General features: G+C 29.5%; 2 protein-coding genes across 2 annotated transcripts in view; one reads left to right on the forward strand and one right to left on the reverse strand.

Annotated features, from left to right (window-relative positions):
- Positions 1–7,053: 7,053 nt before the first annotated feature.
- Positions 7,054–24,158, reverse strand: part of LOC100159096 (progestin and adipoQ receptor family member 3) — a 39,677-nt gene continuing 22,572 nt past the window's right edge. Inside the window, exons 2-7 of the mRNA XM_029488319.1 lie at positions 12,345–12,508; positions 11,138–11,294; positions 10,453–10,605; positions 10,140–10,328; positions 8,506–8,596; positions 7,054–7,402 (exon numbers count right to left, since the gene is read on the reverse strand). Of these exons, the coding sequence (XP_029344179.1) occupies positions 7,263–7,402; positions 8,506–8,596; positions 10,140–10,328; positions 10,453–10,605; positions 11,138–11,294; positions 12,345–12,508 (894 nt within the window). The 3' untranslated portion in view covers positions 7,054–7,262. The remainder of the gene's footprint in view (positions 7,403–8,505; positions 8,597–10,139; positions 10,329–10,452; positions 10,606–11,137; positions 11,295–12,344; positions 12,509–24,158) is intronic.
- LOC115033850 lies at positions 13,100–19,473 on the forward strand. Its single transcript, XM_029488320.1, has 2 exons — positions 13,100–18,040; positions 18,123–19,473. Exon 2 carries the CDS (start codon positions 18,202–18,204, stop codon positions 18,973–18,975), a length of 774 nt encoding a protein of 257 aa, XP_029344180.1. The 5' UTR covers positions 13,100–18,040; positions 18,123–18,201; the 3' UTR covers positions 18,976–19,473.

Genomic DNA, 24,158 nt, shown 5'->3' on the forward strand with positions numbered 1-24,158 from the left:
TACGTACATACGTACATATTATATATATATATACCTATATACCTATGCCCTAAATATAATATATACGCACCCCCGTTCATTAGGGGCCGCCCGACCGTTAATAACGAATTAATGGTGACGCGTCGTTTTGTTTAACACCCCGGCAGCACATTAAATATGTCTGAATAATAATAATATAACCGTACCCTTTTTATTATAATATCATTAGCTCGCGCTCGTACATATTATATTATACGGCCAATGTGTGTGTTTTTTAATGTCTCCGATTCAATTAAACCTATATAATAACGCGTAAACCCATCGAACCGGCAGTGACTTAATAATTAGCGGGTATACGCATTACATTATTACTATTGTGATTATCATTATTGTTTTTTTTTCTTTTATCGCATCGACGTGTTTTTTTTTTTATATTACGGTTTTCAAATCGATTAACTAAATGAAAAAAAAAAAAACGACAAAACGGGGGAAGAGGTCTATATACAATATACATATATATTTAAACCTGCGACAGGGTGCGCGAAGAAAAAACAAACTGCTTTCGCGGAATAAGTGAAGGTCTTAAGGTACAGAGGATTTAGCGTAAGCCCGTAGTCCCACAGAATGGTCGTCGTTCGTTTTAAGTAAATTCGCTCGCACCGCAACACTCTGCCAAGAGATTTTTGTTATTATTATTATTATTATTATTATTATTATCACTATTGCCGATGAAATCTTCCTTTTCGTAAACAGATCTATTGAAGACCTGCTTTTTTTTTTGTTTTTCTTACCTCGTTATTATAACGCATTTAACCACATTTAACCACCGAGCCCGTCATCCCGAACAAAAAAAAACGATGGTATAATTATTATTGTTTATTATGCTTGTTGGGTTATTTTGTTTTTTTTTGTTTTATTTGCTATAAATAAAAATCTTAATTTACTTGATTATTTCGATTAGTATATAAAGGCATGCAACAATTATTAGATGTAAATTATATTTAAATTACATTGTGCAGTAGGAAACATATTAATATATTATAATTGTCTTAATAGTTCAATATATTATTATGTTGTCAAAGTCACCTATTAAGAAGTTAACGTTATAATATTCCTATCATCGTAAAATTCATAAAATTAATAAATCGAATTTAAACCCTAACATTTTTGTTAATTAAAAAAAGAAAATTCGAACTACAAGTGAAAATGATAACAACATTATTGAAAACACAAAAAAATGCTCAACCTTATTTTTGTATGGAATCCACATTTGTATAAACCTGAACATTCATTTATAATCGATTTGATATTATATTATTTAAAATTGAGTTAGGTACAGTTAAAGTGTATTGTCATAAAAACATCAATATATATTTGTTTATTTTTATCACATACTTGATTAATGTGTAATGGTACAGACGGTACAGTGATTATAATATTATGATGTTGAACGAACAGTATGCGACACGACAATTTTAAGGAGTTATGTTTAGGCAATTTATTTTCGAACGTGGTAATTATTTTGAGTGTTCAGTAAATTGTCGACTTCAATAGTATTGAAATCGTTGATCAATAATTATTATATTAATAAAATAATATTAATATTATATTATAATATTGCTCTTACAAAAACATAATATTTGAATTATAAGATATTCGTGTTTATATGGACGTACATACTTTATATTCCTGATCCTAATATTGTGAAAAATTATAATTTATTTCGAAAATATTAATAGTTTTATTACTATATTAAAATAATTTTAATAAACATAAACAAAGCACTTCTTGATTGCTAGTCCGCGTATAATATATTATTCTATAATATAGAATTTTAAATTTTAATTATTATTATAATAACTCTATAATAATATAATATTAATATAAAGTACCTATGTGTACACTGTACAAATATTAAAAACTTATCATTACTTTTTTTCTTAGTGTTTCTTGCCGTACATAGTTACATATTATGTGATAATTGATGTTACTATATTATAGCCATTTATAGGTACTTGCAGCACTTCAACAAATAGTTTACATCATATCTGAAAACATTAATACACGTCACATATTATATTACAAATAATTTAACACGCAGTGAATATTATAGAACTGTAATATTGATCACCACGTGACAAAAAATTGACTTTCCAAATAACTTTTTTAAGATGAGGGACACACTTCATCGGATCGTCGATTCCCGGTCGGGCTTGTGTATTGCGATTATATTTCAAAAATGTACACACACACACCACAGATTCGTATGAACATATTTCGTGTTTTTCTCTTTATCTCGCTCGTTTTTTTTCACCCCTCGACCGTAGAATTGATTGTTCCGAAATCCGGGACAACCCGCAGAAGTCAAGAGAATAACGAAATATAAACTGGCTGCGAAAGACAGCCCTGCTACAGCAGGCTCTCGGGTAAAAAGGAAAAACGTCGGGGAAAAAATTATAGAAAATAGCCATGCGAGAAGAAGGGATGAAAAAGAGGACGAGGTAATCATTTCGAGAGAAGAAGACGTATATAAAAAAAAAAAGTAAAATAAAATAAAATATATATACGTGCTCGTGGTCGGGGGGCGAGGTGGTTGAGACGGAGGGCATCCCTCCGGAGGGGGTACGACGCGGGAGAAGACAAAATGGCGTTTCGGGCGGTGTGCGGTGAACGGGGGTGGTTTGGATGGAGGGGTGGGCGGAGGGGTAGTGGGACGACGGGTAGCTTAGGAGATAAAACCGGCCGAACAGAAATTGGATTCAATGCGAGGGGTGTTACTATAGTTACTGCCGAGGCGGTTTTCCCTTCGAGAAGCTCGCCGCCGCCGGTACGTACAGATTGTATATATTATATATATACTTATACCACGGTTACTCCTCTGTGTGTGTGTGTGTGTGTATATATATTATGTATGCCGTATTTATATATATATATATAGGCACAGGCGCCAAAATCGAGGACACGTTTTTATGATTAGAATACGGCGACGGTCTTTTACATATTATTATTATTGTATAATGATGATTTAGCCGACGTCATGTACAGCCACCGCACGTCCTAAACGTTAAAAAATCGAGCACATTTTCAGTACTTAGGCAGATTTTTGCTTTGAGATTTGTAATATTTTGTTTTGGTCTGGGCGTTCATAAATTATAATTTATGATATACATATTATACAGGTCTGAGCGAACAACAGCTGGCGCTCGCAATAATTATACCTGTCCCGACCTAGCCCTGGTCACCGTAAAACTTTTACGGAGCAAACTTTGAATCTGTGTTCCATATAATAGTAATATATAGATCACGTTACCAGACCTTTGTATTATAGGAACGGAAAATACTTACCTTTCGTATATTATTTATTATTATATACTTATATGTTATATGTGCTTACCGTACTATATCAAAAACTAAATTCGTTATTCCGTAATGTTACATTTTATCGTTTTGTTGGTAATCCGCGAGCGAATTACAATTTAAAACGATAACGATTCCCTGCTTGTTTAAAGTCCAACACCCTTTCTGCGGTCGCTCGATTTTCATAAGAATAATTAACACGAATCGATGCGAATCGTTCAGTAAAATGTATTTTCTCTAAACATTCACCTCCCCAATTACCGGTTACGAGGTTTTATGATAATGCACGTTAGTATACCGCACGGTATAGGTACATAATAGTATACCTGTATAAGCGGTAGAACCGACAATAAAATTATACAGAAGATTTTGCTCGTTGAATAATAGTCAATTGGGAACCTACATACTTGTTTGTTATAGTTCGGTTACTAAATAGTAAATATAGAGCAATTGTAGGCAAAAAATTTCGAAATTTTGAAATTTATATTAAATTCAATACCTAATTTTTTCATATATTATGAAAGATATGTCTCCACTCTTTAGAGTTGTTCATGAAGGGCGTCCAACTAATTTTCCAAACACATTTAAACGAGGGGGGGAGTCCGGACCCAGTCAGTTCAGTTGCGTGCATTGATAGCAGAACATAATGGATTATATTTTACTATATATAATATATTATGTACACTAAAGGTGTGAATCCCCCTTTAAACTCAAATATCATTTTCTGGTACATTATGGCCATCAACTTCTTAAGAATGGACCACTTATTTTAACCTAGTCAACTAGATTTAAAGATAAACATAAGACAGTAAAAGCAATTACAACTGCCGTATCTAAACTGTATTTAACATGCAAATAATGTGTAGGTATTGTGTGTAATATTTTTTTTACATAATATGTAAGGTAACTTAGTGATTAGCGGATACTGGATAGTAGTATATAGTATACATGAAAACATTAATTATACATAATATTATTTTTAAATGTTTTAAGTAGGTACGTAAATAGAGTCACGACATTATTCCATAAAAAGCAAATACAGATGTTTTTTCTATATATTATGCAACAGTTGCAATGTTGAACTCCGATGCCCGTTTAAATATGATACATGTAATAATGTAAGTGATAGTCGATAGAGTTAGGGCGTTAGGCGGGTAATCTCAAGAATATGGTTTGAATCCTAGTATAATGACTGTAGAAATGTGTGTGTACGGTGATATTTTTTTTTACTTCTCTAAGATATTTTCAACATTACCGACATAAAGCAGTTTTAAGAACACCATTAGTAGTTTCAACATCTATACCAGTAGTTAATTTAAAACTGCTGTAATGTTAGATTGAGTATAGCGTAAATGCCATATTTACATAATTCAATTTCTTAGGATATAAACAGAACTGTGGTTATCTTAAGGTCAACTGACGTTAAATTAACCACTAAGCATCACGAGTCTTACTGTAGCAATGAACAGTAATTATTTTGACTATTGCGTATGTGAAATCAACGCCAAGCTCTTTCCAGCTCAAAATCCACACTAAACTGCATGTGTATAACATTGACATCAACGCGTGTAGAATTAACTACAGATTTCTAACTGTGATGCATACGTGTACCAAATAGTATACAGTGTACACCACACTGACTGTTGGGGTTAGGAGGGAATGGTAAGTACTCGGCACCAGGTATATGATATCCACGAGAGTGCTTTCCGAAACGCCCAGGGTTGTACCGCTGTGCGTGTGTGTGTGTGTGTGTGGGTGGGTGTTGTGTACACATTATAGTGTTTTATACGCTGCGCCGTTACGTCTTGTTGTATAAAAGTTTAAGGAAAGAATCTTTTTTTTTACCCTGTTTAAACCTCATATCCGTTTTCACGCGTGGTATTAAACGCCCAATACTTTTTTCACCCCGAGCTTTGTGTCTTATCGAGTTTGTACTCTACGTATATAATATCCTAACCTATTCTATATATACCATGGTAGGTAGTTATATTAAAACGTTATAATATGTATATATTATTATTCGATCGATAAAAGTATTTCTAGATTAATCGCACACATTTAGGTATAAAACGCGTATCATATATAGGTACCTACGTAATATCTTATTAGTGTTTTTGCCGGCCAAGTAGCAGATATATTTTTAACGCACCGTTTTTGCATCGATAATCTAAAAGGAAAATCACAATCGTCAGACGATCGAATATCACTCGGAATATTATTTCAACAATTAATCACTAATCGTGGGTCTAACAAGTTTTTTAACCAGAAATTCGAATCCTTTAGTTTTTCTACTAACTGGCTATTCAAACAAATATTAAAATTCTATCTACATTACTGATCGATATTATACTTATTCATGAAATAATATAATATATATTTTTGTTTTTCTTGGTCATATTGTTATACCTACTAGTTTTTCGCAATATAGTTTGCGTTCTTTATTATTAAACATTCACTGAAATAACGTTGTCGATACACTTATGTATTATAATATATTCAAATTATTTGCATAAATAAAAACAAACCCTCGACCTATGCCATATGTGCTGTTGTTTGCCCTAGTATTTTATCTTCTTAGTGGATATTTACCTATTTTATTATGCTTTGTTGGAGATATTTGTTCGATGAATGTATGGTGATTGTTGTAAACGAAGATAAGTTAATGGTTACGAATTTGAACATTAGCTTATTAAAAAATAGTCGAACGATAGAATAATAAAGAATAGATACTTAAAACACAACGTGTCAACATGCTGCAGTGTTCTCTACATTAATATATTATATATATATAGGTCAACCGTCAACACGATATCCTAAAATTAATATGCACAACTGCAAAATTATATATCTTATACATACCGTAACTGTACCGTTGGTTTTAACATTTATTTAATCAATATAGCCACTGCATAACTATATGGAAAAAACAAGTAACGATTTTACTACCTGTATCATTATAAAGAACACCCAATTAATTAGCGACTACGCACGCTACTGGTTGGTGTTATCGTAAGCATTTAATAGAAAATTATAACGTTTTATTTTAAAAAAATTCCTCTGTGGATACTGTAAATTATATAATAATAATATATTCACAAAATGTAAAATAAATGTCGCCAATAAATTAAGCTGAAATGAGTACAAAATATCAATGTTGCAGTTAAATGTCCCACGTCTACATCGTCGTTGAGTAGTTTGAAGATTGTTTAAAAGTTTTCATTATCTATCGAATTGCAAATCATTATGAGATAATGTGTTATTATAACTATATTATACGAATTGTTAACGATATTCTTTATAGACTTAGGCTGTACAATAGCTCTCATACCGCTGTGCCACGTCCTGTGTTAAGCGTGTCTAACAACAACAAAAAAAACGAAAAGGTGAAATCAAAATGTAAGTCTGCGTTTCTTTTCCACGCACCCGAATAATGTAAATTTACATAATAATGGTATACAATACATGTCATACACATTTATGTGCTCATGTGTATGCCATATTATATATTTTTTGGACAAACCCATTGTTAAGATCGTGATTTTAGGGATATCAACCAGGGACTACGTATAATATGTATATTATATATTCATAGCATTCGTGTAACATAATATAATACTTACGATGTGTATCATTTAAAATAAGAGACTTGGGAGTTAGGATATTATATATATATGTATTAGGTATGTATACTTATTGCGAAAGTAAATATAGCCGTTGTGTATTCAATCGATTCCATTTTATTAATAAAAATTTTTTATTTACATAAAAAATTGAATTTTATAATGTAGTTTAAGAAATGTTTCACAGAAAATTCTCGACAAACCGCAAAATAACAAACATACTATAATATATAGGTAATTTACTTAACATTAAAAATAATTTAATTATAAAATAACAACGAAGGTACACTTTGAGCAAAATGAATATTATAGTCGTAAGTCATTGACACATCCGTGGTTCATTCTGTACTCGATGTACAAAATGCCAGTGTTGTGCCAGTAATACAACGCAATCACGACCAGGAAATGCCACCACTGATGCGATGATCCTATGTAATCTAATTTACCTGTAAAGCAGAAAAATAAAATCTTACAAATCGTTTTAATTTTACTGATAACAATTCAAAATACATTTTTCGAATATAGTTAGGGTATGGGGTGTGCGTAAAAAAAATTTACCTTTATATTAGACCTGATTATCGCACAATATAATATAATATATAGGTATACATAATATATAAACGATATAATATGTATATTACTTTCTTATTTTTTATCAATAGCATCATGATAATTTAATATTTAATAGTATAGATTATGTCAAATATGTCATGTGTGTGATTGTTAACATAATAAGTATTATGTTTTGTATATTATATATTTAAATAATTTATATATCATATAATATAGTGATCAAGAATTTAGGGTTGTTTAGCTTACGATTTCCGGTTCAAACACGATACACTGAACTGACAAAGCCCTCCAAAAATAATCGTTCATTCAGTAAGTAATCATTAATTTTAAATTCTTCAATTTCAAACAGTAAACAGTATTGGAATTTATAATATTAGTAAGTTGTAATACTAGCCATATGGTAATATATTATGTTATCTTACGAGTTACGACAAGATATTTAAGTAATATATTTTATGTTATTATTTTTAATATTATTATTATTCAACTATTCCAACTTTTTCGTTATGATATTTATTTCATCTTTAATACTATATTATTGATGACAGATATTACAACCTGAAAAATAAATAGAATCCGATAAAATGGGGTGATAATATTATTGTTATTGTTTTAAAAACGTTCGTGTCGAAATGCGATAACGAATATTTCGCCATTCAGAATTTCGATAGAATTTGTTATGCAAGAAACTGAAGAAATCATATTATTGAAGAATTAAATAAATATTTATTTAGAGTAAAATAGCTTGTTTTTATTTTTAATTTATATAATAAAAAATAATTATGATTCGAATGTTTATAATATTTTTATTTGTTATTAATTTTTAAACAAATGTTCTGAGCTATATTTTTCCAAGTGAACAAGTACCTCTCTTCTAATAAAACATGTACTTAAAGTCCGTTTTCTTTATAGTCAGCTTTAATTGGTTATATATTTAGCTATAATATTTTAAATTAGTAGTTACTAAAATATTTACCTTTGAAAAACCGTTCTGGCATTCTAGTAACGTAAATCAGGAACGCTAATCCGGAAATAAGGTACATATTTAAAATTCTTGATAACAATTTCTGAAAATAGGAATAAAAAAGATTAATTATTTAATTATTTAATATACCTACAATTATTATCTTTTCGACAAAATTAAATAATTGTTTTTTATCTCGTTGTAACAAACGAATGGTCAGTAGTTTAATGTTACTGAACATAATAATAATAACACAAATAAATTATAAATAATGATTTTCACTAGATAAACTCGACGTTTGAATAATTACGATTATTACATTGGTGATTGATACTTATAAGTTATAGGTATATAACATAAAATTACTTAGGAAACTCATATACATATATTTAACTAAATTACTAATTGTTAATTCAATCAAAGTTGAAGTTGTATATTTCCGTGTCATTTATAACTTCTTTTTGGAATTTAAAAATACAATTTAAATTTATCGACCATGTTCTTAAACTTAAATTTAATAGTTTAAAACGTGTATTTATATTTATTTTTAATGGTGTAAATTAGCTACCTACCTATTAATTTGAAATATATTTAAAAACTCGTGAGAAATAAATAATTATCTAGATAAGTACAATAATTGTAATTTACGAAAAACCTGAATATCTAATTGCATTGTCTACATAGATTTCAAAAACCAGTCCCAATTTCACTAAATCATTCAGTTCCTTCAGTGTTAATAATTAACAGTGTATAATAAAATGAAAAATATAAAATAGTATAAAACACTTATATTTGAGGTTTCTTACATATTATGTATAATTATTGCAATGTGTAATATTATGTTTAATTATTAATATAATTTTTTTTTGAAAGTTTAAATGATTAATACAATAATGTATATGCGTAAGTCAATCAATTGAATTTTAAATCAAAATATTTATAAATTACTTATTACTTTGAAAATAATAGACACCTATAATAGAGTATGTATAGATGGCTGAAAATTTAATAATTAATATTCCTTTAACTGTAGTTGAATAAAGCTTTAACTTGATGCCCTATGCATTTGGATATTTATTAGGATTAGATTTTAGATTTATTCAAATTTTTTTATATGCAGGGCATGTTTGAAACAATATACGTGTTCTAAATTTTTCTATACGCATTAATGCATTATTAATAAGAGTTTCAATATGTTTTTTCATAAATTATTCATAACATTAACTATATTGCTGTATGTATAATTGTGTTTGACATAATATGCTTTGGCAATAGTAATTAAAATTTAATAAAATGCATTAAGAACTTATCTAGGAATCACAATTTTTTTTGTTCATTTCGTTTGTAATAATACCGAAATACTAGGTACTATAGTTTTTAGTACATAAATAATATATTAACACAGATATTTTCAAAACGTGATAATATTATACGTACTTTTTGTTAAGTACCTACATCATATTATTTCCAACAAAAATGTAGGTAAAGGTAACTAAACATTTATATAAATATATTAACATAAATCTTAAAAAGCATCACGACCGAGACCATGTATATTTATATTAATATTATTGATGCAATTTTTAATTGTGATCATTATTATTATTGACAGTGTAATATTAAATATACTATATAGCAATACTTACGGCCACTATTGGATTTTCCCATCCACCCATGATTATAACCCAGTGACACGTCGGTATCACTCCGTATGCTGCCCAACACACAAATGAGATCATTTTCAAATTATCACTTGCTTTCAGCTTTGGTAATTGCAATCCCATGACAGTTACAAATATAAAGAACACCGTGGATAAGTAAAACATTCGATGTACCTGGAAAATATACGATATACCGCACTAGGTTTTAATTAATGTATTTAAAGAAGTAATTGTATATTAATCTTATTAGGCGTCCAGTGAGTGTAATGCGCATACTGAAATAAAATCGTTCACTTACGGGATGACACCAAAAAGCGTAATAAATTCCTGACAAGTAGATTCCCAACAAGCTCAACGCTATGCCGAACAAGTCAAAAGATAAAAAACAGTTGAAATGTTTTTCGGATTTGCACGAAAACGTGTGGTACATAGTCGACGATGCCATGCTAATCTAAAAATACGACAAAAATCACATATGTAAGTAAATATTATTTAATTGAAACACGTGTAATACAAACGATGATATAAACCATTTTAGGTATACCTAGTATTAAAACTATGATCTTTAAAAATCAGTGATATTAATAACATTTTACATGACATTAAATTCATATATATGTATAAGACTGCAAAAGAGATTTTAAAATATTATATTAGTACATTAAAAGTTTTTTATCTGCAACTCGAGACGCTCACTTACTCGATATATATATGTACCTATACTCTCTCGCTCGTATACAGTACATCGAAAACATCACTTGATTACTTCATTTACAACGATCATTAAACAAAATTTTCTATTCAACGAAATACTTTTAAGAACCCAACTAAATTAAAACCAAATTTAAATTCAACAAAATTCTCTACTATACAATTTTTTTTGCCCGTGAGACTTCGTAATATGCTAATAAGGAAGTTTTGTGTATTTAAATAATTATTTGGATAACATTTTATTCAAAATGCTCTACTCTAGTTGTAAATACCTGAAAACATCCGAGTAGTAGACCCACGACAAGCTTATCGAACGGTGAAGCGTGAATATTCAACAGTAACAAGTCATAAATTGTTAATCCAAAAAACAGCATCCAGCCAAATACATGTGACCAAATATTTATGGTTTCATTAGTCAGCCAAAAAGCGCTAAAACAGTAAGGTAACAAACTACCAATTAGTAATTATTTTTTTATTAATACAACCAATAAAATATAAATTAATTAAATAACAAATTTTCAAATTTGTCCTTGTGTGATCGTTAATGCATTATTCTAACTTGATAACTACTTATTTTATTTTAGAATGGATGACTTTATGTTTTTCTATAACAGTTAAGTAGCTAATCTGTTTTTTTTTTGCTATTATGATTACAACTAAATTAATATCCGAAGCTTGAAGGAGCATCATCATTCAAAATGACACAAGTTAATGAAGGTCATTGTCATTTTTTATTGACAATTTCAATGATCTGCACATTGTCAAACATTACATCGAAGGTTGGAATAGGTATATTCGAATTTAATTTTTGTAATATATTATACATAATTATATTTTTTTTCTTGAAAAATGTTGTAAATTGAATTATAGTTTTATTTCCCTTAATTATTTAATTATTTGAACTAAATCAATATTGAATTATAGTTTACTTAGTTTACAAGTCCTTAAAGTCCAAGCACTGTAATTCCATCCAAAGATGAAAAAAATGTGTTTTTAAATTATTTTATTAGGTACTCTGTAGTATAAGTTTCTATTTAGTTAAAATAAAATTAACATAGTTCCATATAACATTACTTTTTTGTAATACTGTGAATGTGAAATATAAACTTTATTCGTTTGTTGACTGAATATCTTATATGAACATTTCAATAAGCTCACCTAATAATGGTTAAAATCAAATTCGAACAACTTTTTCATGAAATTATTTTAGATGCAACGATTTGGTTTAATCATTTGAAAACCTTCATTTTTAACAATTCATTTTTTTCCCCATAAATGAAAGTGTTTTTTTTTTTAATGCTTAATAAATTACAAGGTAATTCAATCAGATGCGACTTTGTGAAAATATCTTTGAATTGACTATATATTTTTATTGCGATATGATCGGACTCAATTTGATGTATATTATATTGTAACTATCATAATTAATTATATTATTTAAATTGTTAAATTGGAAATATATTTTAAGAATTAGCATACCTCTCTATACACATTTTTGTCGATAGACTCGCTCTATAGCCGGATGTAATATATGGATTGGATTGTAAATGTGGTTCAACTTCATGGAATTGCAGTAACGATAATTCCTTTACACTCCTCGACAACAATGAATCTTTTGATTTCTTTAAGAATTCTTTGTGGTCCTAAAAAAAAGTACATAATATTATAATCATCGTTGAGTTTTTATAAACAATACATATCTTCATATAATCATTTAAAGATGGATAATTATAATACATATTAAACACGTGTACATGTAATTGACCACCTATTTAGTACCCATATATCTATAATAAATAACAGGAAAAAATAGAAGGTTCATTTATTCACTGTTGTATATACTACAATAAAATGTAATTTTATAACAAATGTTAACAATAGTTTTTATTACAAATATTAAATTGTGTATTTTAAGTCTGTGTGTAGGTATACAGCTGTGTATACTATTTATTAAATATTCGTTCAAATAACGGATCAAAATAATATTATGTTAGTATAATGTGATTTTTATGATGCAATTAAACTATTTAAAATTTAAATTTATTATTGATTAGATTTTAATAATATATTATGGGTATGAAGCGAGTACATTTTATTGATTGCAGTAATATTGTAATACCAGTCAATACAATTCAAATGTTTTAATTTACAATTCGATATAGTAATATAATAAATCTAACACCTATTATAGTTATACTCAAGTTATAATGATTTTATATGTATAGGTATATATATATATATATATATATGTATATATATAGGTACATCTTTAGACATGTCATACTAATCATACTATACCTCGAATTGTTTATGTTATCTTTCGGGCTATATAATAACGATATTATAATACAATTATTTTCAATTATTGTTAATAGGCTACCTACCTAATGTAAAAACTTTCTTTTTCATATAATTTTAAATTGGCCCGTTATTATTAATAAGGCTATTATTGCTGTGGTAATTTTATCATTTTTTCATATGTATGTACCTTTATACGCTATCAGAAGTGGTATAATAATAAATTTGAATTGGAGAGGGGATTTTTTTTCAAATTTGTTTGAAGCTTATGCGTAATGAAATATTAATATATATACGTTTATAAATTATGTATTGGAACAATCAATGGTAAGTACCTGTAAATACATGCATTTAAAAACAAGTTTATGATAAAACTTCTAATAATATATTAACAATTTTAAGATAATACAATTTCTTAAAAATATCATAATATTATTGGTTAAAATTTATTTTCTCCTTTAAAATGTCGATTTATAAATGAACTAAAGTTTATTTCATTTTTTCAATTTACGGGGTCTGGAGACAATAGCTGAAAATCCCTTCGCAGCTCCATCACTGCACCGTATATTTGTTTTAACATTATTTTAATACATTCATTTAGTATTTTGAATGCTGTTTTTTACTGGCTTATTTCGGGTATTGGTACCGAAAATCGACCAGAAAATGTTCGGAGTGGAATTTAAAATCCCCCAAGCACGCTCACTCCTCTTTCATCCCTTAATATTGCATTAATTAAATTTGTGATTTTTGGGATTTCTAAGTAAGTATAATGTATATTTTAAGGACCATATTTTACAACACTGAGATTTAAATACTTAATATTATATACAGTGCGCATGTATCACCGCAGACATTTCGAAGAGGCGGATGGCCGTGTCGGCGACCACCTGCAAATTCGCCGACAATAAGGAAATATTATAATTAGCCCGCGTGAGTTGTTAGCACTCGGGCTACAACGAAGTTTTAAAGGGGGAAAAAATGATGTTTAAAAACACTTGAACTTGACAGGAGTGCGATAATCGTACAATCGTCACCGGGACGTCAAAAACCGTGCTGCTATAATATGACAGTGTTTGTGTTTCACATTATTCGTACGCCGCTAATTTGTATGGCGCGGACACGTCGAAATGGCACAAGGTGTTTAAAATTCTCCGGTCATTTCCGTGTGCCCATAATATATTATATGTACTTCTAATGTTGTTATTGTTATAATATATATCGTATTGTAACAACGTCGTCGTCCGGCATAAGGTCGCACGCATAGTATCACGCAAACTCGTTAATTGAATTTTTCGCGAATACCCAACGCTGTACAACATGATGATAATATTATGATGCATGCGCACACACCGTATTTATTATATTATGCCTGTTTGACTACACCTATGCCTTATTATAGTGTACACTTATGATTATATTAGGTATAATTATTGTACATTGTACACCTATTATGTGGTACCCCCGAGACGAGACGATAGAGTGTCGTTCGGCAGGCGGAAACATTTTTTTTGCGTTTGGCGGACATTGTTATTACGCCGGCTTAGGTTAAGTTGATTTTATTGACATAAAATATGTTGTACAATACTATATAAATACGAGTATAACACACATGTACACCCAATTTATTGTTTAAAAAATAAAAATTAATGCGGTAGGTAACCATACAGCAGCGCAGTTGTAGCGTCTTATTATTGGGTACCTAGGCGTAACTACACCGTTTGAAAATCGAGTGAAATGTAATTTTATTATTATTGTACATATATTTTATAGGAGTGAATATTTTAAATTTTTAATAGAAAATAACAACGACACGCGCAACAACGGTTGAGAGAGACGTATTATTCATATATTTATTATTAATTAGTATTATTTATTATTCATATAGTATACCTTTATACCTGGTAATATTATTATTATACGTTGCGCAGTATACGTGAGAAATACGCGTAGTTTGAGGCATAATATAATTACGTATAGACGTGTATTGGAACAGTATAAACTAGTAAATACCGCGAATAAAATCAAGTCGCAAATACATAATATATATGTATATAATAACATTCGGTAGGTACGGATTTAATTTAATTTTGTAAACATCTATTGGTTTTAAACGAAATAAAACCTGTACACTAATCATTTAAGACCTGCAGTATTAGTGCGTGGCTACAGGTTTTTTTTTGTTTTTTTTAATGGGATGGTGGAGAGGAGTGACCTTTCAAAGAATTTACCTTTATTACAATATTATACCTAAATTATTTTCTTTTATTATACGAGTACAGCGGTTGGATTTTGAAATATATTGTGTTTTGATTAATATTCGATTTAATCAATAAACAGAAAAGTCTAGTATATTAATATTAATTTGTGTACCCTATATGGCTGTATAGCTATAGCAGCTATAAATATATTTTACTTATTTTTTATTCATTACGCGCCAAGAAACCCGGAGGCCGCCACTACCGTGTCCAACTGGATTATCTGTAATGCTGTATGTAATTTCAAATTTGTGATAATAATTATAGTATGCCTACCTAATTACATATGTAATTTTACAAATTTGTTATTTTGTCAATATTATCATATAATATACTCGCCTGGCGTCACGTAGTTACACAAATATTGTTGTACAGCAGTATAAATTGTAGTAACATAAACAACTCGAAGTCGTATAATAATAATATAATCATCACGCCATACAGCTGTTTTATCCGTCTTCGACTCATAGTAGTGTGTCGTAGCCTAATCCAAGACGGACAACAGGAAACGACGTACTTAACACATAATACATAATATGATATCGTAATAATATCCTACAGTCGAGCCTCGATAAATCGAATTTTTTTCACGCCCCTAGAAGTGTTAATGAGGTATATAACTCGAAAAATACACAAGTCGAATTTTTATTCCCCTTGAGATTCGAGTTATCGAGGCTCGAATGTAATATAATACGTATGTTGGTGACATTCCTCAGCTGGAACGAATACCTCATAGTGTCTGCTATTTTTTTTAAAAAATTTTATCGCAGTCTCTTATGAGTATAGGTACCTAGATATTAAATATCTACTGCAATAACTATATTGCGACATCATCTCAAACTATATATTTCTGTTAACGTTCATATTATGTTATATGTTATTATTGACGTGCGTTTGTTATGTCTATGTGGTAGGCGACGATGTGCACTATAAAATATATCATATAAATACGCTTGAAATGTGTTTATATAAGTAGACGAAACGCGTTTTCAAAACTATGAAAAAAAATTCTATCCTATTCGTTTGTTTACACAGGAAACGTGCGGTATACGCGGAAATCCATAAATCTGAATACTTTTTTTTAAAATTATTGACCTTCCAATCCTACACAAACCTGCAGCCGTAGCAATGTACGTGTTTAGCGGTCGTTCTAAAGAGATTAAAAAATATTTCGATTCCGTATAAAAACGCAACTGACCGCAGTGCTAAATGCTGAAAAATCAACTGATAGGTGAATACTTATTACTTGATGAACGGTAGGAATATTAAAGTATTAAACGATGGGTTAGGTGGTTATTAAAGATTAATTACAACTACATAAATGATATGTAATATTATTAAAAATAGTTGTCCCACCCGGCGTTTCCCGTGCCGACAGTTTATTTTCTTATAAATATAATTTTAAGAGAATGTATATGCCATATTTCTGCAAATTATTATAATAGTTATATAATATTTAACTAATGGAAACCATATAAATAAACAAAGTATATATATTCTTTTTTCGGGGGCTCAGAAAAATGTCATGTATGAGCTGCCCTTAAGCTACCTAAGGCCCTATATAGGGGTTGAACAAATAAGCTGCACACACCCTCCAATTCTCAAGGAGTATATTAATATCACTTTTATTGAAAATGGTCCAGTAGTTTTGAGTATTCATTTCGGATAAACTAACACTTGTAACCAACATTCTGTAACCTATATATAGGGTTATCGTTGGTTATAGCAGCTCATAAAAGTTGAAATATAGGCTCTGATCTGGACAATTATTTTAATTATAGTTATTTTATTTCACCAACAACTAGCCCAACAATTGGACTAGCTTTTAAAATCGGAGATGGTCAAATTCCCACCTTTAACCCCCACCCCCCTCAAATGATGCCACTGACTTTAGGCACGGAGGACGAAAATCATTAGGTAAACGACTCGTCTAGTCAAACGACCTGCAGTACGTTGTCGTCACTCGTCGTGATTAACATTACTTATTAGTTATTAATAATTAATACTATAGTAATGACTAAAGACCGGATTCCCGTGCAATTGCATCTTTTTATAGCGTGTTCTAAATTCAATAGAAACAAGCTACAAATCCAAATCAAGAGATGTAGATTAATTTAAAGAAAGTTTTATGTTGCACAAAATTGCACGTTTTTGGGTTTTTGCACAAAATTGCACGTTTCGGGATTTTTTTTATAAAAATGTACTTTTGTACAAATATTTTTGTATTTTTGTATTATTTTTATCGTTGCTACATTATATTGTTATACAAAGTATTGGACTTTTATATCTAACAATATAATAATTATATATATATAACGATATAATACGAAGTAATTAAGATAATGACTAAGGTACTACGATAGTCGATAGATTATCGATTACATATACACTATACAGCCGTCGTAGTCAACTCGTGTTTTATACAATTTTGTAGTTAATTATTACTTGATATTATTTAATTTAAAATGCCGAAAATTAGTAGTAGCCATTGTTCTAAAATAAAGTGTTGGATCGAAAAATATCTAGAATTGAAAACAGAAGGCAAAATTATATTTTGCACGTCGTGCAATAAGGCTATTGGTTGTGAACGTAAATCACAAGTTGATGCACACTGTAATTCAAGTACGTACCTACGGTAACACTAATTTTCTGCTGTAATCAATAATTATTAAATTTTTTTTTTTATTGTTTTTGTTGTTATTAGATGTGCATCAACAAATGACTGCTGCTAAAAAAAATAAGCGTAATCCGGTACAAATGTTAATACCTGAAACCACCTCAGCATGGCTAGTCGAAATGAATTTTTAACAGACATGTGTTATGCCTTGGTAGCCACAAATATTACTTTCAATAAACTTCAGTCGACCCCATTTAAAAATTTTTTACAAAAATATGTTAATCAGAATATTCCAGATGAAAGTACGTTACGAAAAAATTACTTAAAAATATGTTTTGAATCTACTCTTACAAAAATACGGGAAAAATTAACTAACAATTTCATTTACATTATGGTAGACGAAACGACTGATTCTAGAGGGCTGTATATTTGTAGTTTAATTGTTGGGATACTTCATCCAGAAATAATGCCTACTTCATTCCTGATTTCTTGCAAAGAATTGAAAAAAACCAATTATGAAACGGTTTCTCGATTTGTGAATGATAGTTTAATGGAATTTTTTGGAGACACGTTATTTCAAGACAAAATTCTGCTGTTTATTAGCGATGCGGCGCCATATATGATAAAAACTGGAGGAGCATTAAAAATATTTTATTCTAATATGATTCATATAACTTGTGTTGCCCATGGCTTAAACCGTGTGGCCGAAAAAGTTAGAGACATTTTCCCGGGTGTAAATAAACTGGTAAATAATGGAAAAAAAATGTTTTTAAAAGCACCTCATCGTATTACTGCTTATAAAAATTGTATGGACTGTCGCCTTCCTCCAGAACCTGTAATAACAAGGTGGGGAACATGGTTAGAAGCTGCTTTGTTTTACTCTGAAAATTTCAGTAAATTTAATGAATTGGTATCTAATATAGAAGACTATATTAGATAATACTAATGACTAATGAGTAATTATACAAATCTTTCAACTCCGTGTGGTTTTATTTTGTCGCCATTAATTTATTATTTTAAACTTCGATTTGTTAATATTTAGGTTTTGTTTTGATGAGCGTCACGTACCGAAGAGTGGTATTACGCAAAACGCCGAGTTTGCATTCAAAATTGTCCAATATGTATTCAATACACGATCGACATTGAAAGCTATATGCAGGATTATTTTTTCAGACGTTGAGTACTGAATAGCTTACGAAATATTTTGGAACAAGGTACCTCCACCTACTATATTATATTATATGTCTATATGCATGTACCTTGTGGCCTGTTCCAAAATATATAGGTACACGCAGTACATTTTAGGTGACATATATTATTTGGATAGAAGCGATGATTACAAATGAATAACATAATAATATTATTGGAATAATAATTTTAGTATAGTTTACCTATAATATACCAATATCAGTTTTTCGTTAATAGTACCTACTGTTCAAAACTCTTCGAAATTAAATATAAATACTATTTTTTTGAAATTGATATATTTTACTACAAATAGAAAAAAATGTAATCAATTTTAAAATATTATATCCCCGCGACTTTAATTGGACCTTGAATAGTTGTACAATGCCATATATATGTATTGAATATTATAGGCTTCATAGTCATACATAATTTAAAATATACCTAATATTATCTTAAACATTATAATTAATCGATTATGATAAAGTGTGAAATAAACGTACTTACCTACAATTTTTTCTATCTATTTACACTGTAATAATTATAACTATAATAATAATTATCGCGATAACCTTAGACTTAATTTAATAACATTATTGTTTGTTGTTTGTATTGAGCTTAAAGGCGTATTTTTTTGGTATAATTACTAAATAATTTTTGATTTCAGATATCAGCTTTTTTTGGTGTTTGGTAAAGCAGACTTGGTACAAGTACTTCTTGTTGTCAGTCAACACCTTCGACATACCATACAATTAATGCGTTTTACATATTCATGCGTGCTTCAGAAATTATGCAAATACGTTTTACTGTCAGTATCATAGAAATTAAACTCATAATTCCAAGTATAGGTTGTTATATGTCAATTGATTTTTTTCTCACTAGATCGATTAATAAATATAAAGTGTCGGTTCGAATTGCGAGTAGGTAAGGTCATAATAACCAAATACATGTTAAATTATTCAACGACGCATTATTCAAATTTACAGTCTGTGGTATACTATAGATGTATTAAATAAAATTGTAAACCACAAGAATACAAGATATAGTTGATTAAAGTGTACTTTTTTCACCAAATAAAACCATAACATCTCAAATAATTAAATATTTTTTATACACATACAGAATATTATAAAATTGACCTCCAGAACACTTCCTGCAACTAAATATTCAGGAAAGACTAATTCGAAAGAATGGTAGATAATACTAGAATATTTAGTAGTGGTTTACATGATATTCATTATAATGCTACGTTTTGGTGTAGGTACTGTAATTATAATTCAACTCAGGTAGATACCTCTATATTAAGGAACTTCCCGATCTTATTCATTAGTAAATTGTAATCTGTTTTACGTCATCAAGTCCATCCGTTGTAGGTATGCAGTGCCATAGCGTTGTGCCGTCTGTTTACATTAAGTATACATTAAGTACAATAAATTATAGATTTAAAAAAATACACACTAAATCTTTAATATTAAATAAATTCAAACAACGTTCTGCATATAACCAACTTATAGAATGTATAATTACTGATGTCGTGTAATTAAAAATTACACGCTCGAGAAGTCGAATAGTGCGGAAATGAGTTTTGCAAAATGCTGCAAGTAAATATAAATAACAAAATTCTAGTTAGTTTATTTTTATACAAATAAAACTAACAGAATTTTAACTTTTAAGCTTAATACCATCGTTCCAAGGTGAGTTTCCCTGGCACCACAATATTTAAAAATCTAAATTTTTCCTGAATTAAACTAATTAAATTAATTTGGTGAGATTTTGGGTGCCGGAGAAACGTTTTCCTGGCACCCGTAGAGGGAAATTGGTTTTTCCCAGGGAAATCTTTTGGTACAAATTATGAAATTAGTGGTACAAATTGGTACATATTATGGTACAATTAATGGTGCAGGAAAAATGTGGATTTTTAAACATTGCGGTGCCAGAGGAACTCACCTATCGTTCCACATTATATTGTGCAGCCCCGCACTATAGGGGTATTCTCCACTCCTGAGTCCTGATCCGATTCCTCGTCAAATTTACTTATTGTACTTATTCGGTATATTCAACTGAACAGATTGTAAATATGTCCTATGATATTATATTTAAAAAACAAAAAAAAATCATCATTATATTATATCTTATTATCTACTGTTTTCTTCATACAAAATATCGACAACCCGTTCATATTAAGTTGCGAAACAGGTACCTAATCGTCATCACCTGTTTGAATACCACCTATATCCTACCTATTTACGATGTTTAAAAATTAAATGTGCAAATATAATATTTATACGCGTTTTTAAGCGGATTCCGTGAATTTATTAATTTATAGGTATGTATTATTAGTTATTATTGCGTGTTATATTATTACATACAGTATCATATATTATAGATTTTCGTCATCGTCACACGGTCAGTTTACTTAAAAAAGTCTGATATTAGGAGATGACAATATTTTTATTATTAATTACGTGAAAGTCAAAACCATTAATGTGGTGTACCATGTAAAAAATACAGTCGCGACTAAATACGCCTGTCGTTTATATAATATACATAGGTAAATATATATACACACTCGCACTAAAATTTGAAACGTTTTGTAGATCGATCGCGATCGATATTATATTATTATTGTGGCACCAAAAACCAAAGTATTTAAAATCAGTCATGTAAAGATATGCACCAATTTATTTATAATTTATGCACGTATTAAATTTCGGTTCATCTATCGACCCGCGACGAAAACGAATTTTGGTGTTTTGTAGTGGAACAACGATGATTAGTTTTTTCGTAATTAGTGTATAATAGGTACTTTTATATGATATAATACGTGTTGAGTACGAATATGCGCTTCGTATTAATAAATTGTGTTCTTGATTATTTGTAAATAATTTGAAAAGTATTTATCATCCCGCAGTTTTCGTACACCATTCGTATATTTGTATTACCTCAAAACGTTTTGAAAATTCCGGTCATTGTCTTGCTGTTTATCTTTTTATTATTAACACCTAATAGCAACAATAGACATATTTCGACGTAGAACAATAGATCGGAGGTTATCGGATAATTCCTCGGCATGTTTATAATATACCTATATTGTAGTGTATACAATATAGTATATACATTGCATCAACAGTCAATCCCTCCTTTTATTTTCATGACGTAGGTACGAACCGCAAACAAATCAATAATCGAATAAACAAACAATAAACAAAATACATTTATTGAAAGTAAAATGATCAGTATAGGAGCTTCATCCTAGGTAAATATCAAACTCAAACTCGTATAATTATAGTTACATAAAAATTGCAATAGTTAAACAATGATGAACAACACAGCAAATAATATAATATACATCAATAACAATAATATTACGTGCTATATAATATATATTATATTGTTACCTAAACCCAGAACCCTATACATTATTTTACAAACCATATTACGTCATTGCGATACACACGTGGGAGGAGTCGATTTTTAAGGGTTTCATCGCCTTTGTGTGAAAACAAAAACTCAAATTACATATCCTACTCACATCACACTTAACACACAACCGCATGAGCTAATTGTTTTTGTGACCACGAACAATATTATTTCCCTTTTTTCATCAAGAATTTATATAGTTATCAATTACAGCAGTAGATACAAAATTCCACGTTCAACCAAAACCAGAAAATTGGTCGAAATGTTCAAATCCATTAACAAAATGTTTATCGATGAAACTCTGTATCAAATATAATTGCATAATAATTAGAATACCTATATAGGTTATCTACTGTAATAGTTTTACATCGCATAAAAATTCAATTTGGCCACAAAACGTTTAGATAGCTGTTGAGAGTGCCAGAGCATTTACATTATAGTCACTGCTGGTAATAACATACTAAATACATTTTTTATAATTGTTGTAAGTACATATTTTGTACGTCATTTATGTTATTAAGTTATTTGTAATCGTACTTATATTATTAGGTACATAGCTCGTCGATCCAATTCTCGTTACCACGTGGAGGTTATCGTGCGGCATATTATTTATCGCCATTCACGCGTAGGTATTTCGTGTATAGTTGTTGACTATTTTATGAAAGCATGAAATTTATATAATGACATTTTAAATTATATCTGAAATGTATGTTAAACGTATAATGTGCCAATGTGGTATGCTTTTGGTTTAGTGACCAAAACCGTTCACTGCAGACATCTGCTGCATCCGGCTCCATCGGCAGCACATTTCTATTGTACAGTCGGCTTTAAAATTTTCAAGATTTCATATTAAAAATAAAAAAAATCGTATAACTAAACGTTCAACATATGGATTGAATGTAAAGGCTTCAAAAATAATTGTCTCAGTACCTATATATAATACAGGTAGCTGCGGTGGAATCTCGCGCAAATAAGAATCACATTTAGTTTAGAAAGCATAACTATTGTAAAGTGCGCACACCGGACAAATTCTAATAATACAATGTCAACTACAAGCGATTTTCAACACTGAGCACACAGATTGACCTCAATATTCACAGCCGATACAATTTTTTAATTTAGGTAGGTATAGCCATATAGGTGTACTTTTTAATTTTAATTCATAATACCTATTATACTATTGTTATATTTATAATTTATATACAAGACAACCTGTATTGGTATATACTCAATGACACACGTGCAGTATATTATATTATTATGAATTGATTTTATATCATTGTCTATTATTATATATAGGTAGTTACCAACTCTTGTGTTAATGCCGACGACTGTTGTAACGGTAAACTATACCTAAATTTGTAAATATGAATAAAAAAACATAGGTAGGTACCTACTACTGGTACTTATACTGGAATTATATATATATACATCAATGTCCGCCGTGGCCACGGATCCACAGAAAAATTTTCTCGGCTCTCGTAATTGTTTTTTAGGTGTTTAAGTACATAATATATA

The sequence above is a fragment of the Acyrthosiphon pisum genome, chromosome A1, assembly GCF_005508785.2.
Source record: "Acyrthosiphon pisum isolate AL4f chromosome A1, pea_aphid_22Mar2018_4r6ur, whole genome shotgun sequence".
In the NCBI taxonomy this organism is placed as follows: Eukaryota; Metazoa; Arthropoda; class Insecta; order Hemiptera; family Aphididae; genus Acyrthosiphon; species Acyrthosiphon pisum.